The sequence below is a fragment of the Agelaius tricolor genome, unplaced genomic scaffold (genome assembly GCF_023055355.1).
Source record: "Agelaius tricolor isolate 1412-34295 unplaced genomic scaffold, bAgeTri1.0.p SCAF_10, whole genome shotgun sequence".
Taxonomy (NCBI): Eukaryota; Metazoa; Chordata; class Aves; order Passeriformes; family Icteridae; genus Agelaius; species Agelaius tricolor.
In genome coordinates, this window is record NW_027269270.1 from 12,223,268 (window position 1) to 12,238,100 (window position 14,833).

General features: G+C 40.5%; 1 protein-coding gene across 1 annotated transcript in view; it reads right to left on the bottom strand.

Moving 5' to 3' along the window:
• Window positions 1-206: 206 nt before the first annotated feature.
• ITPRID2 (ITPR interacting domain containing 2) overlaps window positions 207-14,833 on the bottom strand; it is a 40,493-nt gene continuing 25,866 nt past the window's right edge. Inside the window, exons 12-19 of the mRNA XM_071434803.1 lie at window positions 13,539-14,762; window positions 10,910-10,990; window positions 10,416-10,543; window positions 9,260-9,410; window positions 7,906-7,971; window positions 6,870-7,250; window positions 1,848-1,972; window positions 207-1,443 (exon numbers count right to left, since the gene is read on the bottom strand). Coding sequence (XP_071290904.1) covers window positions 1,862-1,972; window positions 6,870-7,250; window positions 7,906-7,971; window positions 9,260-9,410; window positions 10,416-10,543; window positions 10,910-10,990; window positions 13,539-14,762 — 2,142 coding nt within the window. The 3' untranslated portion in view covers window positions 207-1,443; window positions 1,848-1,861. The remainder of the gene's footprint in view (window positions 1,444-1,847; window positions 1,973-6,869; window positions 7,251-7,905; window positions 7,972-9,259; window positions 9,411-10,415; window positions 10,544-10,909; window positions 10,991-13,538; window positions 14,763-14,833) is intronic.

Here is a 14,833-nt window from a genome sequence, read left to right on the forward strand (position 1 = left end):
ACCAGCAACCGAAGCCAACAACTTTAAGACAGTGGTTTTAAGTGCCAAAACTGCTCTCATATTTCAGGGTCCCTGAATGTCTGAAAGCTTTTTGGAAAGCCAAGTCCCAAGCTTTCCTGCTGTTGCCCATTCTGTGTACTATTTGATTAAATCTATCTCATTTTGCTTAAGAGTAAACCATGCACAATACAAAACACTGACACAAATTATAGGCAAAATAAATATTTTATTGGTTTAATATACAGTTTTTTAAAGAAATCAGCCCTTGTGTGTCTTCCTAACACAACTTAAAATTTTATAAACTTTTTCATATAATATTGTAATATTTGAAACTATTTTTGATTAAAGACCTTGACATATTGTGAAGAGTTTTAGTAGATGGAAAAGGCAAAGGAGTAAAGAGAGTTCAAGCACAGCCAAAAGGGATATTACATATCCACTAAGTGTCTATTTGACCACATAAAAACTCCAATGACTTCCAATTTTCTCCATTGGAACAATCGGATATTCACCAGGCTGACTGAAAATACACTCTGTGAGGGATGGAGAAGGAAAAGAGATTTTTTCCATTTTCCCCATAATATAAGCAAGGTCATTCATGCATTCCAAGTTGCAAATCCTAATTGCTTTCAGAAGATAGCATTTTTATTGCATTTTGGTTAATATGAAGCAGAACTTCTCTTGGTATGACTGCAAGCAGTCAACACCAAAAAAAACCACCCCAGTGCTTAAATAAGGCACTTTCTTATAAAGGGATGAGCAAACAGCAAGGAAGCAAATAAAATTAGATAAAAGTTGTCTTCTACACAAAGATAAGGCTTTCAGTGTCAGAACTTTAAGTAGTTTTCAGAGTAACCTCATGTCATTCTACCACTCTGCTAATAGTAACCGCCTCAAGAATTAACAGCAATTTGTGTAACAGGGTTGTTTCCTTCTTTTGAAATGGCACTAAGTAACAGCAGTGGAAACCATTATTGGTTATTTCAAGCTCTTAAAGTGGATCAGTTATTGCACAATAAATACCTCATAGAGGTCAGTGTTTTGGGAGGGGTTGTTGTGGGGGTTTTTTATTTTTTTTTAAAAAAAGCTAGGCTGAATGTGTACGTGTTATTTATAAATTGGTTACGTCTGGAAATCTTCAAGTTTCATGATGCATCATTAGACAAAGAAATAGCTACATAAAAATTTACAACAGGGACATACAAATAAATACAAAACCTTTCAGAGTGACACGATTTTGCTGATGCTTTAAGGAAAGTAATGTTAAAGTGTCTAAGTCCTTACAGATGAACTCAAGGAAAGGTCCACATCGGAGAACCAAGTGCCAAACACAGTAGCCCATCTCAGCAGCTTCAACACTTCCTGAAGCAAAACCAACTTGGCACTTTCACCACTGGGTGCTGCCCAGAGCAGAATCCCACAGCACTTCCAACTACATCCAACCTTAGGGAAAAAAAAAAAAGGAAGATGAAGACCTAAATTAGATTTTTGGAAGTCTGTTTGTTATGTTTAAGTATGTATTTTGAAACTATTCCTATCTAAGGCAGGCAAACTGCAGAAATCCTCTTGCATGTTGTATTCCCATAAAAAGTCATCAGAGAGCATATGAAACTAAAAATCAAGGACCACTCTATGAACGCTGACAGTAGAATGGGCCAAACTACAAACCAGCTGACTTTCCAAATCCATCCAGGATTATCAGTATTCCCTGTATCCAACGAACTTCAAATTTGATCACTTACTTTTCAAGGAGAAAATGCAAACAAAGCAAGGTATAAGTTAGCAATGATATTTAACACAATTAAAATAAAAATAAAATCTGGTTCTTGCAGATCCTCAAAGATTACCTGTAGTACCAGTTTCATGGCTGTGTATCTTGTTTTGCAGTTGCAGATCTGCTTTGGGGTGATACAGCTGCTAACAATCCACTTACTATTTCTCTTCTTATTTCACCAACAATAGATTCCTTGATCTGAAAGGGATTAGCCAAAGTTTAAAGGTTAGCAATTTATATAAACAATGGATAAAACTAAATGATATCGCAGATGTGTTTGACACTACCAACATGCACCACTAAAATTCAACTTTCAAAACTGTGATTGGAAAAAACATTAGAAGAATGAAAAAATAACTGTGAGTAATTTTGAAGTTCTTGCAGATTGTATAAATGAAAACCAAACTAGTTCTATATTTCCAGATGGCAAATATATTTATGTTTTACACTTAGGATATCTGGTTTTATGCTAAGAAAAGAATACATTTCAACTATGCAACATTCTGAAGAAAAGCATTTTAGGATATATACATCAAAAGCATCCCAAATACACTACTTTCTGACAAGCTGTTATTCTCTTGAAAAAGGAGGGCAGGACTGATCTCCCTCACAAATGGATTACACAGTAGAACAGGTCCAAGTCTGTGAACATAAGCTGTTGTTTTCAAATAACTGAAAAGGAGACAAATCCTAATTGCATACTTTCAGCAGGAAAGACAAAGAATTTCAGCAGTTGCTCACATCATCAATGGGACACAGGGGTTTAATCTATGCCAGTGAAGGCTATTTTTCACAGGATTGTGACAAAGCAATTACTCATTAAGTTTTATATAAAACACACCTAGGAGTTTCCAGTAACAGGTACGTGAGTGTGGCTGAGGATACAACAACAAAAAGAGCAGAGCACTGACTGCTACAGTAAAGAAAACAAAGGAGAAAAGGAGGCAAAACACAGTTCTACAAGAGCATATTATACTGGAAAAGAGCAGAGAATGACAAAGAAAAACAGTGTGGGCTTCTTGCAAGTACAAGAAATCTTTGGCACCAACTTATTTTTTGGATGGTCTTCAGGAGGGACAACACAGTTCCAAGGACAGAGGAGGACAACAACTGTGAGAAGGCGCAGGGGGGTAAGAGCCAGAGTCTGGCCTAAGGTCACACAGAAGCACTCAACATCCCAGTTAGGCAATACATTTTTCTTTTTCATGTTAGTCTCCCCTTTTCCTGGTGCGTCAAAAGGATTAAGCAACAACGTCAGAAGGGCGGCAGCAGCATTAGCAGCAGGTTATTTATCCCTTGTTCTCTTTGGCAGGCAATTCAATCCCTAAATCATTAGTGTGGCAAAGTTCCTCATTTCATTACTACTTTGCATCAAGCAGAAATTCGGAGACTATGATATTATTGGGAAACGGGTTCCAGTTGGGTTGTTTGCTGATTAACAGACAAAAGAAAAGCCACTGTGCAATAGAGCCTGTTTCACCAACAGCTGAAAGCCCAGAGGATTTCTATGCTGATGCACACACTGATGTACAAAGCTTTAGAACTGCTGTCAGCATAGTAAGGGCTTTGGGATTTAGAAATGTAGGTACAGGGAAACCTGCACACAGCACCCCAACTGTCCAGCAGGTGTAAGAGAGCCCCCAGTGCTCTGTCTACTTTTCTTCTTCAGTATCTCATGGGGTGGGTCTGTGAGTATGCTACAGAACAGTCATTTTGTACCCTTCTCTCAACAGACAGACAAAAATAAACCTCACTTTCCAAAAAAAGCTCATAAAAGCTTTCTAAATTAGCAAGTAAATGATCTAGTATAACAGACAGTCTTGTGAAAAAGTAGAGACTGGAAGCAAAGCAGCTCCTGTTCTATTCTCAGCTCTTCCAACAGCTTCTGGCTTGACCTTGATTATTTGAGCCCTCTGCTTCTCACCTTCCTGTCTGGACGACAACAAGGCCACCCTCCACTGCCTCTTTTCACAGGCTCTGCCTCCTTCCCCTCCAGACTCAGCAAGGTCACTCCTGTGTGGTGAGCCAGCACTGACTCCTGCAGTGACTCAGTACCGCGCGTGTGTCGTGACCAATGGCCGATATTTGCCTTTTTCATTATAAATTAGTTAGGGCAAGGTGCACCTTTTATTTGCTCTACAGAGGGCACAGCCCCCTGCCAAGGCTTCCTCTCTACAGAAGACAGAAAAGCAGTCAATGAAGGCTCCATCAATTACTTTTTAGCAAGTGAATGAAAAATTGATCATTTGAAAAATGAGAGAACCACTCATTTATGCTACATTTACTACGTTGATACAACACCAATACTCAATATTGCACTGAAAACACAGTATCACTCTCATTTTTACAACAGTAAACCAATGACCTCTCCTCCTAGAAAAGAATTACCATTACTGCAGTATTATGCTGCTGCTAAATAAAGAACTGATTGAGAGTGAAATGCACCACTTGTGTCAAACCTGAGATAGGTGTTCTTCACCGACCAATGAAAAATGGAAACAAGGCTTTTCCCAGTGCTTATACTTCTGAAGTAAATTTTCTACAATTAAAGGAATTGCTTCCTACTCTGTTTTCTTCCCATGCCACTTCTTCATGGCAGCAGCTGGTGAGATTTTATGCTCAAGATAATAAGATGAGGAATCCCAACACCTGCACACGTCAACAACCTACAGACATTTTGAGGGATGTTGAGCTAACATGGATTTGAATGGAAAATGGAAAAGGGATGATTCTCTGCCAGACCATCTCTGTTCCATTAAGACTCATTACAGCCGCTTAAAGCAGATGATGACAGGAAAATCATACATTTCCTTTAAGTGTAACTTCATTAAGTGTCATTTATAATGAAGAACTGTTAGCAAAATCAGAATTTCCACTGCTTATAAGCAGAAAGATCTTTAAACCAGCACATCTTTTAAACTGGAGAAGAGCAGAGTGAGAGGGCCTGGTGGCCCTCCTAGTGACCCTGTGACTTACTCAAGTCAAGCAGTAAGTACTTCACGTGATAATCCTGTGGAGGCCAGGCTGCATTTTATCAAAAGAGCTACTGTTTGCTATTTTAACACTTCATGTTGCTGAATGTTTTTCCGAGGGAGTTAGTCCATTAATGCCAAAAGTGAACACCATGGGTTTTTTTCACAGAACAAATAGTTACAGGTCAAAGTTCACATGCATTACAGCCCACCCAGGCATATCACACCCACTGCCTGGCTTCTCCCTCCCCTAAAAACAAGGTCAGCTACAGAGAATGGGAGGACTGAACAAGGGTTTAATATTTCTGAGTACATACATCAAGAATGCATCCTACCAGATTTCTTTCTTTTGACAATGAAACTGGAATTCCTTTGCTAACAACAGGGCTATTTAAGCGAGGCATCATTTCAGTTTATGCTCTGTTTTAACTCTTATGAAATAATAAAGATTTTCCTGATATGTGTTTAATAGCATGTTCTGGCTCTGCAAAATCCACCAAGTGCTGTGAGCCAATGCATCTCCACTCTGACCTGCAAAACTCCTCATGCTGAGAATCTTGAGTTGATCCAGAACCCGCTGCCAATGAAATTAAACTGAGGGAAAATCTCTCTGTGTGCTTAAATATTCACAAAGTGAGTCAAGCTCGGTTGTTTGCTGACTACTCATCTTTGAATAGTAGCCTCTCAGTTCAGTGTGGATTCTTTCAGCATTACAATGTCCTCAGTGCCACACAACCCAAATAACAATCTCTGCAAAGAGTACACATCTTTATTTGCTATCAATTAATGAAGCTAAAGAGGAACTTTCACAGAGCCTAACCTCAGAAAAAATATTGACTGAAATAATTCTGTCCTTTGACTTCAGCTCACTGTTTTTTTCTAAGCTGCTTTTGCAGTACTTTTGAATTACAGTTCTCCTTCCTATCTCAGTTTCTCCTTTAGCAACCTTCCACCATGACACCAGTGCCCTGACATGTGGATTTTTACAGACAGCCTGGATACAAAGGCCATCCTAGCTTCATTGCAGAATCAGAAACACAGTGCAAGGTGTGCTAAATATCTCATGTACCACTCTTCTGATGAGCGGCATGCATCTCATCCATTTCACAGACAAAGCTAAGGTAAAACTGCTTCCAATTATCCACAGCTTCAACACATGCAGACCTGGAAGGTACCACGGCATTACAGCCTGGTCTGTTGTACATTTCTAAGCATGATATCTCACCTAGTCTTCAGTGGTCTATGGCAGAGCCATACAAAAGCTTCAAGGGACAAGCTAAAGGCTAAGTGTACAGTGATCCTTGGCTAAAGTCTAAGTGGACCTTCTCTTGTGAAGAAGAGGGAATAAAATCTACAAGTTCTCGATTCCCATTTCTGTATTCAGAGCAAACTTTGCTCCACTTTTTCACAGGCACTTCATTTCAGAACAAGTAGTTTCTTTGGCTTCCTTTCTCCATTTATATTACTTGCCAGAGAGCTTTTTTGTCATGCCACTAACAAAACACATAGTTTTAGTTGTGTTTCTTAACTTGGCCCACAGGAAAAATAACCAAGCACTCCTCACTTTCATTGACTGCCAATAAAACTAGTCCAATATAATTGGTCCAAAATCACTCAAACTCTGAAATAACTTCCCACCTGCCTTCAGCTTGTTTCATTTACATTCCTATAGTCCTTAGTGGTTGGGGTAGAGGGACTAGAAAGTACACTTAGCATTTACTACAGCGTTGTTTCAGAAACATTATTGCACCACTCAATGAGCTCCAGTTTGGCATTTTAACAAGCAAACATGACAGAAATTTTCACTTGGGAATCAAAAATACTGCTGCTTAACCAAGTAGTAGAGACAGCAAATTCTTTCCCAGCCATACTTAGCTATTAATTTACATGCTGAAAAACCACTACCACCGAAAAAAAGGTCCACTGCTTTGCACATAAACCGAGCTGTGGCTCCAACACCTAGTGACATGTTCTGAGCTTTCAGCCACAGCACAGGAACAGGATGGAGCCTTGGCTGGAGAGGGAAGAGAAAACCTCGATGGACAGGAGTTACAGCCAGCCTTGTCTTTAGGTTTCAGGAAACTCAGTTCAAACATCCCAGATCTCAACCCCTCCTTCCTCACCTCCCGTATGACTTGTTGTAGCTCCTCCTGCTCCACTGCTTTGTGGATTTCATCAACTGAAGGCATGAGAGGGATTTTTTCAAGTTTGTGCTCCACCTCTGGCTTGGAGTCTGCAAGCTCCTCAGAGCTCTCCACTGGCTGTCCAGTGCCTGCTCTCAGGGGGGCAGTTGGTGTTAAGGCAACAGAGGCTCGGTACAACTTCTTGCTTTGACTCTTGGCTCTTCTACCTGTGTGACCAGAGCACACTGAAGAGGAATCCGAGTTTCCATGGGAGAATACTGACTCTGCACCCTCCGTTGGGAGAGTTTCCAGTCCAAGCTCTCCCAGTCCTAAACCCAGTTCAGACTTCAGAAATGACTGCTCTCGAATAAGCTCAGAGACCTAAGGATTCAGAAAAGAAACAGTCCCGAATAAGCAAACAAAAAAGTCACACACAGACATAACTATGTTTTCTTGCTATTTATTTAATCACTTACTCATTCCCTCCATGTAACAAATACAGCTATAAAATAAATATATCCTTTGCCTTTATTACTGCAACAAAGAGAATCATGAAAAGGAATGTGCCTTTTTTAAAGCCAACATAAATAAAAATTGTGGCTCTTCCCCAAGCCACCGACTTTTGCAACACATATGCATCTTGCCAGAGCCATTGACAGGCACACACGTAAGGGCTTGATTTTCATTTGTTTGTTCTTTCCTTTCTGTAGTTTTTGAACTACTTATTTTCAGTAGCAGAAAATGTGCAGAAATATAAAAAAATAATTTTCCCTAGAAAATTAATGAGGTATTACCATCATATGCATCAACTAAATGAAAAAATATCTCCCTTCTACATATTCCTCTTAAAAGCTAACAAGACTCTATAGGCACTTAGACCTACAGCTAAATCTGCTTAAGGAAAATTGCATCAACAAAGCTATTTAAGGGAGTAAAGTATTTCTAAAATTATGTGTCAAATTAATCGCCTGCAACCTATTTTAAAGTAAAGCCTTCCTGTTTCTTTTCATCAGTAAAACACTGAGTAAACACTTACTGGTTCAATGACGTTCAATGGAGAAGGACACGACAGATTATCAGCACTTCTGCTTCCATACATACCCTGAAAAATTAGGTTAAGTTAATGCACTTAGGAGTTTCTTAGAGCTCTCAGAAGCTAGTATATAAACATGCTGCATCTCAGACAACTTTCTGTAAAACCAGAAAGTTGGAAACAGGAAGCAGAAAGCTGGTTGGAGAAAGTTAATTTCAGTCATTTTTAAAGCTGGCCCTCTTCTATAAAAGGATTTACAAATAAAAAGTTATTTATACGGTTCAAAGAATTCAAGTTTGGCCTGAGATCACAGTAATACCATATTTTCCTGTTCTTGGGTTTCAATTTTTTTCCCCATGACAAAATACTGAAGAGGAAGATGTGGCCTGTGCCTGTGCTGCTTCTACAGAAGATGATTGGCTAAGAAAGAGAAATGAAACCCAGGAAGAACATATGACACTTTTTGTCTGTGCTTCTTTTGTTTGGCTGATGACAGAACTGCAGCACAAAAAGAGAGGAACAGTCTTTTACTGAGTGAAAAATAGGAGAGAGTATATTGCCACGCCACCAACAAACACAGACAAAGCCTTTTATCCCCCTTTTGGGGAGTGTTTGTGGGAGCAGAGCTTCTCCCACTGTTTGTCAGGGAGCCATGTCTTCATCTGAAGGAGCTACAAAAGGCAATGGAGGAAAAAACTCATGACAATAGGATTTTCCCCTGTTTTTGTTTTCTTTTTTTGTGTGTGTGGGGTCGGTTTTTTTTTTTGGTGTGAGGGTTTTTTTATTGTTGGTTTTGTTTTGTTTTTTTGGTTTTCGTTTTGTTCCCATGGATTGGCAGAGCTAGAGAGAAAGCACACTGTTTCTTGGGAGAAAAACACTGTGAATGTCTCATCTCTCTGCCTTCATCTCTCAAGAAAATCAGTGTAGAACTCCAGAAAGCCCATCACCATGCTCCAAGGATTTTAGACATAAGCCCTAGCTACCAAAACTGCAGAAATTCAGGGTTATGAAGAGGAAAAAGAAAGCACTGACAGAAGAGGTCTGTCTTTCTCAGCCCTAAAACCCCCCAAGGTACGTATTGATATGTATGAACACCAAGAAAGTCACACATCTTTTCCCCAAGGTGAAATAGTGACTGAAAATGAGAAAATATAACCCCCTGATACACATGGCATCATTAGATTCCATCCCACTCTAAGAGTTAAAACAGTTGTGACTTATTATTTGTCCCTGCTCATTGCAGGAGGGTAGGACTAGATGATCTTTAAAGGTCCCTTCCAACCCAAACTATTCTACGATTCTCTGATGAACATTGCACTGAGAAAAAACATGATGCTCTTGCAAAACTAATACTTACTATGTGTGCCTGAGGTCTGTAAGGTGAAGACATGTGCAGACTTCTGAGCTGGTCCTCCAAGGCAAGCAGACGTTCTTCCAGCTGCATCTCCAACTCCTGCAGCTCCATGCGGACAGACTTCCTCAGGCTCTGCAGCTGGTCAGCTTCGAATCTACGGCAAGGCCACCACAGAAAGAACAAAAGCATTCACTGCACTCAGCTGCAAAGAGGTGACTGAGCAGGACAGTGCCACAAATGAAGGACTTCATACAAAGGAATTCAAAGCAGGACACAGAAATGTTAGCTGAATGCCTACGTGGCACAGAAGTCTTTTTCTGTTTATAGAAAAGATGTATCAGTCCAGAGAAAAAAAAAAAACACACAGTGTACCACAGAACATTCTCCATAAATTTTAGCTTTAAATGCAGAAGAAATCAGTATTTCTACATATATCTAATCAAATTAAATTTAAAGCTGATAAGAACAAGCACCACAGAGTAATGCAGTAATCACATGTTACTTCTCCTGTGTGGTTATAGCTTCCCCAGCACTCAGAGCTACATTTTGGCCAGGAAACCATAGTCTAAGGCAGCCAACTGATTTCAAACATGTTTACTTTTAAAGTGATAGGCCAAGAGTTGATTCAACTAAACTAAATATATAATCAGTTTCAAAAATTGTTCCAGATCTGCTGCTACTATAACTCCTGGCAAGCACAACCACTCGGAGCCAGAATATGAATGCCATCTGCAGCCTGCTGAGTAGCCACTGAAAGGTGGAAAAGCATCTGAATGCTAGAGTTTTCATTCTTTATTTACACCTACGAAGATGGGAGCAATCTAAAATCAAATCTTTAAGATCTCTTTTCCCTGCAATATGCTATGTTCAAGTATTCTATGATAACAATCCTTAAAATCTGCAGCTGTAGAATCACTTTGGAGAAAGGATGCAGAAAAAAAAATAATTAGGAGAAATAGAGATTGGAAGAGACAAAGAGTAAAAAAATCTAGAATGAAGATGTATAAAGAAAAGAGTAAATAAGATTTTGGCAAAAAACCTCATCTCCAACCCTGTTCAAATTGAAATGAATAGATTTCTTGCTGATCTCAAGAGCAGTAACACATTTTCTGATATGCCAGAGTATTTTGTCTTTTTTTGTTTTTTATAAAAGGTTTACCTTTCCTCCTCTGTCATGTGCTGATAAACTGTGGTCTGTTGACGCAACATAGTCAACTCCAAATCCATCATTTGGGTTCTGAATAAATTTAGATTTCTCCTCACCACTTGTAGCTCCTGGAAAGTATTCTGGGGAAATAAAAATATAACAATGAATTACATGGGAAAATGATTAAAGTAAGTTTGGATCCTGTAGCCACATTTGCCCAGATGAGCCCTTTGAATTAACAGCACCTCAGCAACTTCAGCACATGATGGAAGCTGCATGTTGTGCCATCACAATGACTCAAGAGAACAACATTTTCAGCTGTATCATACAACCAAACACATGAAAGTGTATTTAGATTAATTCCTTTCTAACATTATTTGTGGGAAGCTCTCTCTTGAGAACAAAGAGAAGTAACTGCCCAAAGTGAGCACAATCTGTGACACATTTAGGATGCTTCCTTGTATTTTATTTTGACTGAGTACGACTCCATAAACAGGGTCACTTACTTCATAGAGAGGTAGAATGGATGATCTCTGAGTAGTGTAACCAGTGGCAGCTGAAAAATCCTGTCCCCTCATCACTGGGTACTAGGGGGAAGAAACAAACAATGTGAAATGGGAAAGGCACCCTCTGGAATGCACAGACACTCCAAAAGCAGCCCCTAAAACACAACCTTTCTGGCACCGAGATTTCTGCAATCCATGGAAATACTGTGCTGCAAATGGGCAACCTTACAAAATGTCAGCGCCGCTTCTTAACTGACACATGTCAACAAATTATGAGTGAAAACTCAGTAGTCTCAATTGTCTCAGCTAATGATAAAAACAACGATTCCAAAACCATAACTGAGCAAATTAAACGGTGTCCCATTTTGAAATCATGATTATAGTCAAATTTGTCATGGGATTTTCTTCAGTTCTTAGTTTGGGGAATTTTTGTTCATTTTGGTTTTTAATCTCACTATGTTGCCTTCATCCAAAGACCCCAGCTTGCTAATGATCTCTCATGAAAACAAGATTAAGAATTTCTATTTGCGTGTTGCAACAACATATGGAGCAAACAGATAAAATCCAGAGGTTTGTTACATGTAGAGACACAGCACAACAAAGAACAGTGGAAACAGCAAAAATGTTTACCTTCTCAAACATGAAAGACAGCTTGTCCAATATAATTTTGAAAGAATTCAAAGGACTACTGATATGTCATGGAAAATCTGAAGCATGTTCATTCATACAGAGAAGTTTTGCTCCAACATGATCACATCAAGGGGATGGGTTTATCTTTCCTCTGCCAGCTTTCTCTGTTCCCTGCTCTATCAGCAACTTATCTAGTCCTCCTTATTTCCTCTTAAAATCAGAATCAAATGTTTAAACATCTCAACTTTTTCTTTAGCCATTGAGTATGCTATGTGCCAAACTCGGTCTCTACTGTAGGAAACCAACCTCTGCTGTGAGAAGGACCAAGTCTCCAAAATGAAACTAATTTTGACAAAATATGCTTGAAGAACAAGTGGGCTAAATGTTATAATCCACTCCAGTGCCCCCTCTTTTTTTCTGAGTGAACCAGCTTGAGTGGAGGATGTAATACAGAGATTTCTTTTTCAGCAGGTTCAGTTAGCATTGTATGTGTGGTAGAAGTACTGAGCACACTGTAACCTTACACAGATCAAGGCTGCAATTGGTACACATGAGAGAATTCTCTAGAGAAGGTTAAGCTCTGCAAACGCTTTCTCCCAGGCATACCATCAACAGCACCTTGAGCAATGGTTGACTTAAAACACAGGTGACCAGAGCTTCCTGCTGCAGAGCTGGTCACCAAATCTTACTCTGAGAAGCAAGGCCAGCTGATAGAACCAAAAGAAGACTGGACTCACCTCTAACTTCTGACAAGTGGCAAAGTCAGTAAAATAAGAGGGGCCCAAAAAAGGCCACTACAGCCTCCCACCTGCAATTTGGTGCAGGCAGGTGCATGTTTGCTCTTGGGTTAAATGCACAGAAATTTTAGGTCTACAACTGCATAGTATTCACATATTCATACATAAACAAGCAGAGTCTGTAACTGCCTTGCCCACACAGCCTCCTGCAGGAGCTTGCAGGACCCTAAGTTGGATCACCACCTAAGAAAACAGCAGAACCAGGATGGCAGCTGGCAATCAGGAGAGGAGGAGCAGAAGGTGTGGCAGAAATTGGTAAAATTTACATGCTTGCATTCTCAAGCTTTTCTTCTCTGAGTGATGAGATGGATAAAATTTCACATGCTCTGACAAAATCAATTCTTAATAAAAGACTGATGGTATCAAGAACATGTTGGCTAGCACCAGAGTTCCAAGTGGAAAAGACTGGCATGAAACAGGACAGAAACCCACAGAGATCAATCATTGACATCATTATTGAAGCTTTGTGACTATAAGGAAAAAAACTGCACTTTTAACAGCTGGATGAGAAGTATGTCAAAGAGAAGAGAAATCAAAGGATTGATCAGACTGTTCTGTGATTCCATAAGTATGCATTTTAAAATCTAAATCTAATCATTCTCAAAATAAAATAATAGCTAATAAAGAGTACACTGTTCCTCCCTCCCATCCAAGAATATCCATAAAAGCTAAAAAATAAAAAATACTGGGAAAAAAAAAATCACTCTGGATCAACTGGAACAAGAAAACACTAAATGCAAAAAAAGTGGAGCACTGAAAAGATGATTACAGAATCACAGAGTATATTGATTGGAAGGGACCCACAAGGGTCATCAAAGTCCAACTCCTGGCCCTGCACAGGACAGCCCCAAGAGTCATATCATGTGCCTGAGAGCATTGCCCAAATGCTTCCTGAACTCTTTCAGGCTTGCTGCTGTGACTTCTGTGGGGAGCCTGTTCCAGTGCCCAACCACCCTCTGGGTGGAAAACTTTTTCCTAATATCTAACCTAAAACTGTCACCTTTGAACTCTTCCAACTTGCCTGTTTAAACAGAAGCTCCTAAAACAACAGTAAATCAGATTTGAACAAAATATCTTTTTTTTTCTTTTTTTTTTCCTGATCTGTTGAACTACTCAAAGGAATATTGAGGTTATCACCTTGGTTTGGTAAGGATAAAATAAGGAGACCCTTTGTCCAGGGGCAAAACCAAGCTTCCTCTTACCTGCGAGAGGTTCTGCAGAGAGTTTCTGATGTCATGGAGGACCCTGCGGAGCTGCATCTCCACAGTGGAGGGTGGGTTCATGGCAGGAGGACGATGAGGAACTCCATGCCTTGGAAAGAAGGGGCAGCTGAAGGGGGAAAGCATGGCATTGAAGGAAGAGCCAGAGATGCTTGGGACACTGTGGGTGCTGAGTGTCCTCATGTGCTCGCACAGCGGCCTGTCCTGCCACTCCGTGGGCAGGGAATGGAGGGAGCACGTGGACCGGGACATGGCTGCTGGCATGTGCAGGGGGCAGCTCTGTACCCTGGTGGGACTGAGCTCCTCAGACAGCCTGCTGGGCCCTGCCTGGGGCACCTCTTTCTTGGAGGACGAAGGCGCAATAAACAGTGTGGATTTGCACACAGGATGGCTGGAGGCTGCCTCCTCCTCACTTCTGTCATTCTCAGATGCTGCTTCCTTGTCCTCCTCCACTTGTGTGTACTTGTAGGTGAAAGAAGGAGGACTGCAGAGAGTCTCTTTTCCTGGAGTTAACTGAACATTCACAGAGGACACCACTTTCACTGGATTCAGCAATGCAGTTGGGAGAGACTGAGACCGCCTTAGAGGATAGCCCGATTCAGCAAACCAGAGTCTCTGCTTCCTCAGAAGATCTTTCGACTTAAGCAGATGGCATCTGGCCTTGGAATCAGGTGAGTTGATGATCCTCATCTCAGCTCTTTGCAAGGCAACCTGAACTCTGTCCACAGATGATGTGGAGGAGCCATCACCTTCCAGAGACTGCATCGACTTGAGGATATGGTGCGTGTGATACTGAGGAAACTCAAACACACTGCCTTCCTCCAGCAGGTCTGACTCTTTTTGCTCACTGGAAATGTCTTCCTCTTTAGAGCTGACCTCTCCTTGGACTGTCTCTGATATATGAGATGACTTGCTTTCTTGTCCTTGATTTTGTTCAGTTTTACAGTCACTAATTTTTCTGTCTTCAGTCCTTCTGCTATCAGAAGATGCCCCCGCCTTTCGTCTCTCTACTTGAGAGATAATATCCTCTTCATCATCATCATAATCCTCCTCCTCATCATCTTCCTCCTCCTCCTCCTCAAACTTATCAAAACAGGGCAGTTCCTTGGCTATCGGTGTCTTCTGTTCCTCACTGTGCGATGTCACGGTTGTTTCACTGTCACAGCTGTCAGCACTGCTTCCCATGCCCTGCAAAGACTCCTGAACCTAGGAAAGATATGAGACAGCAAAGGAGTGAATGTACTGGACACTCAACTACTGCCTTCTCAGGAGTCAGG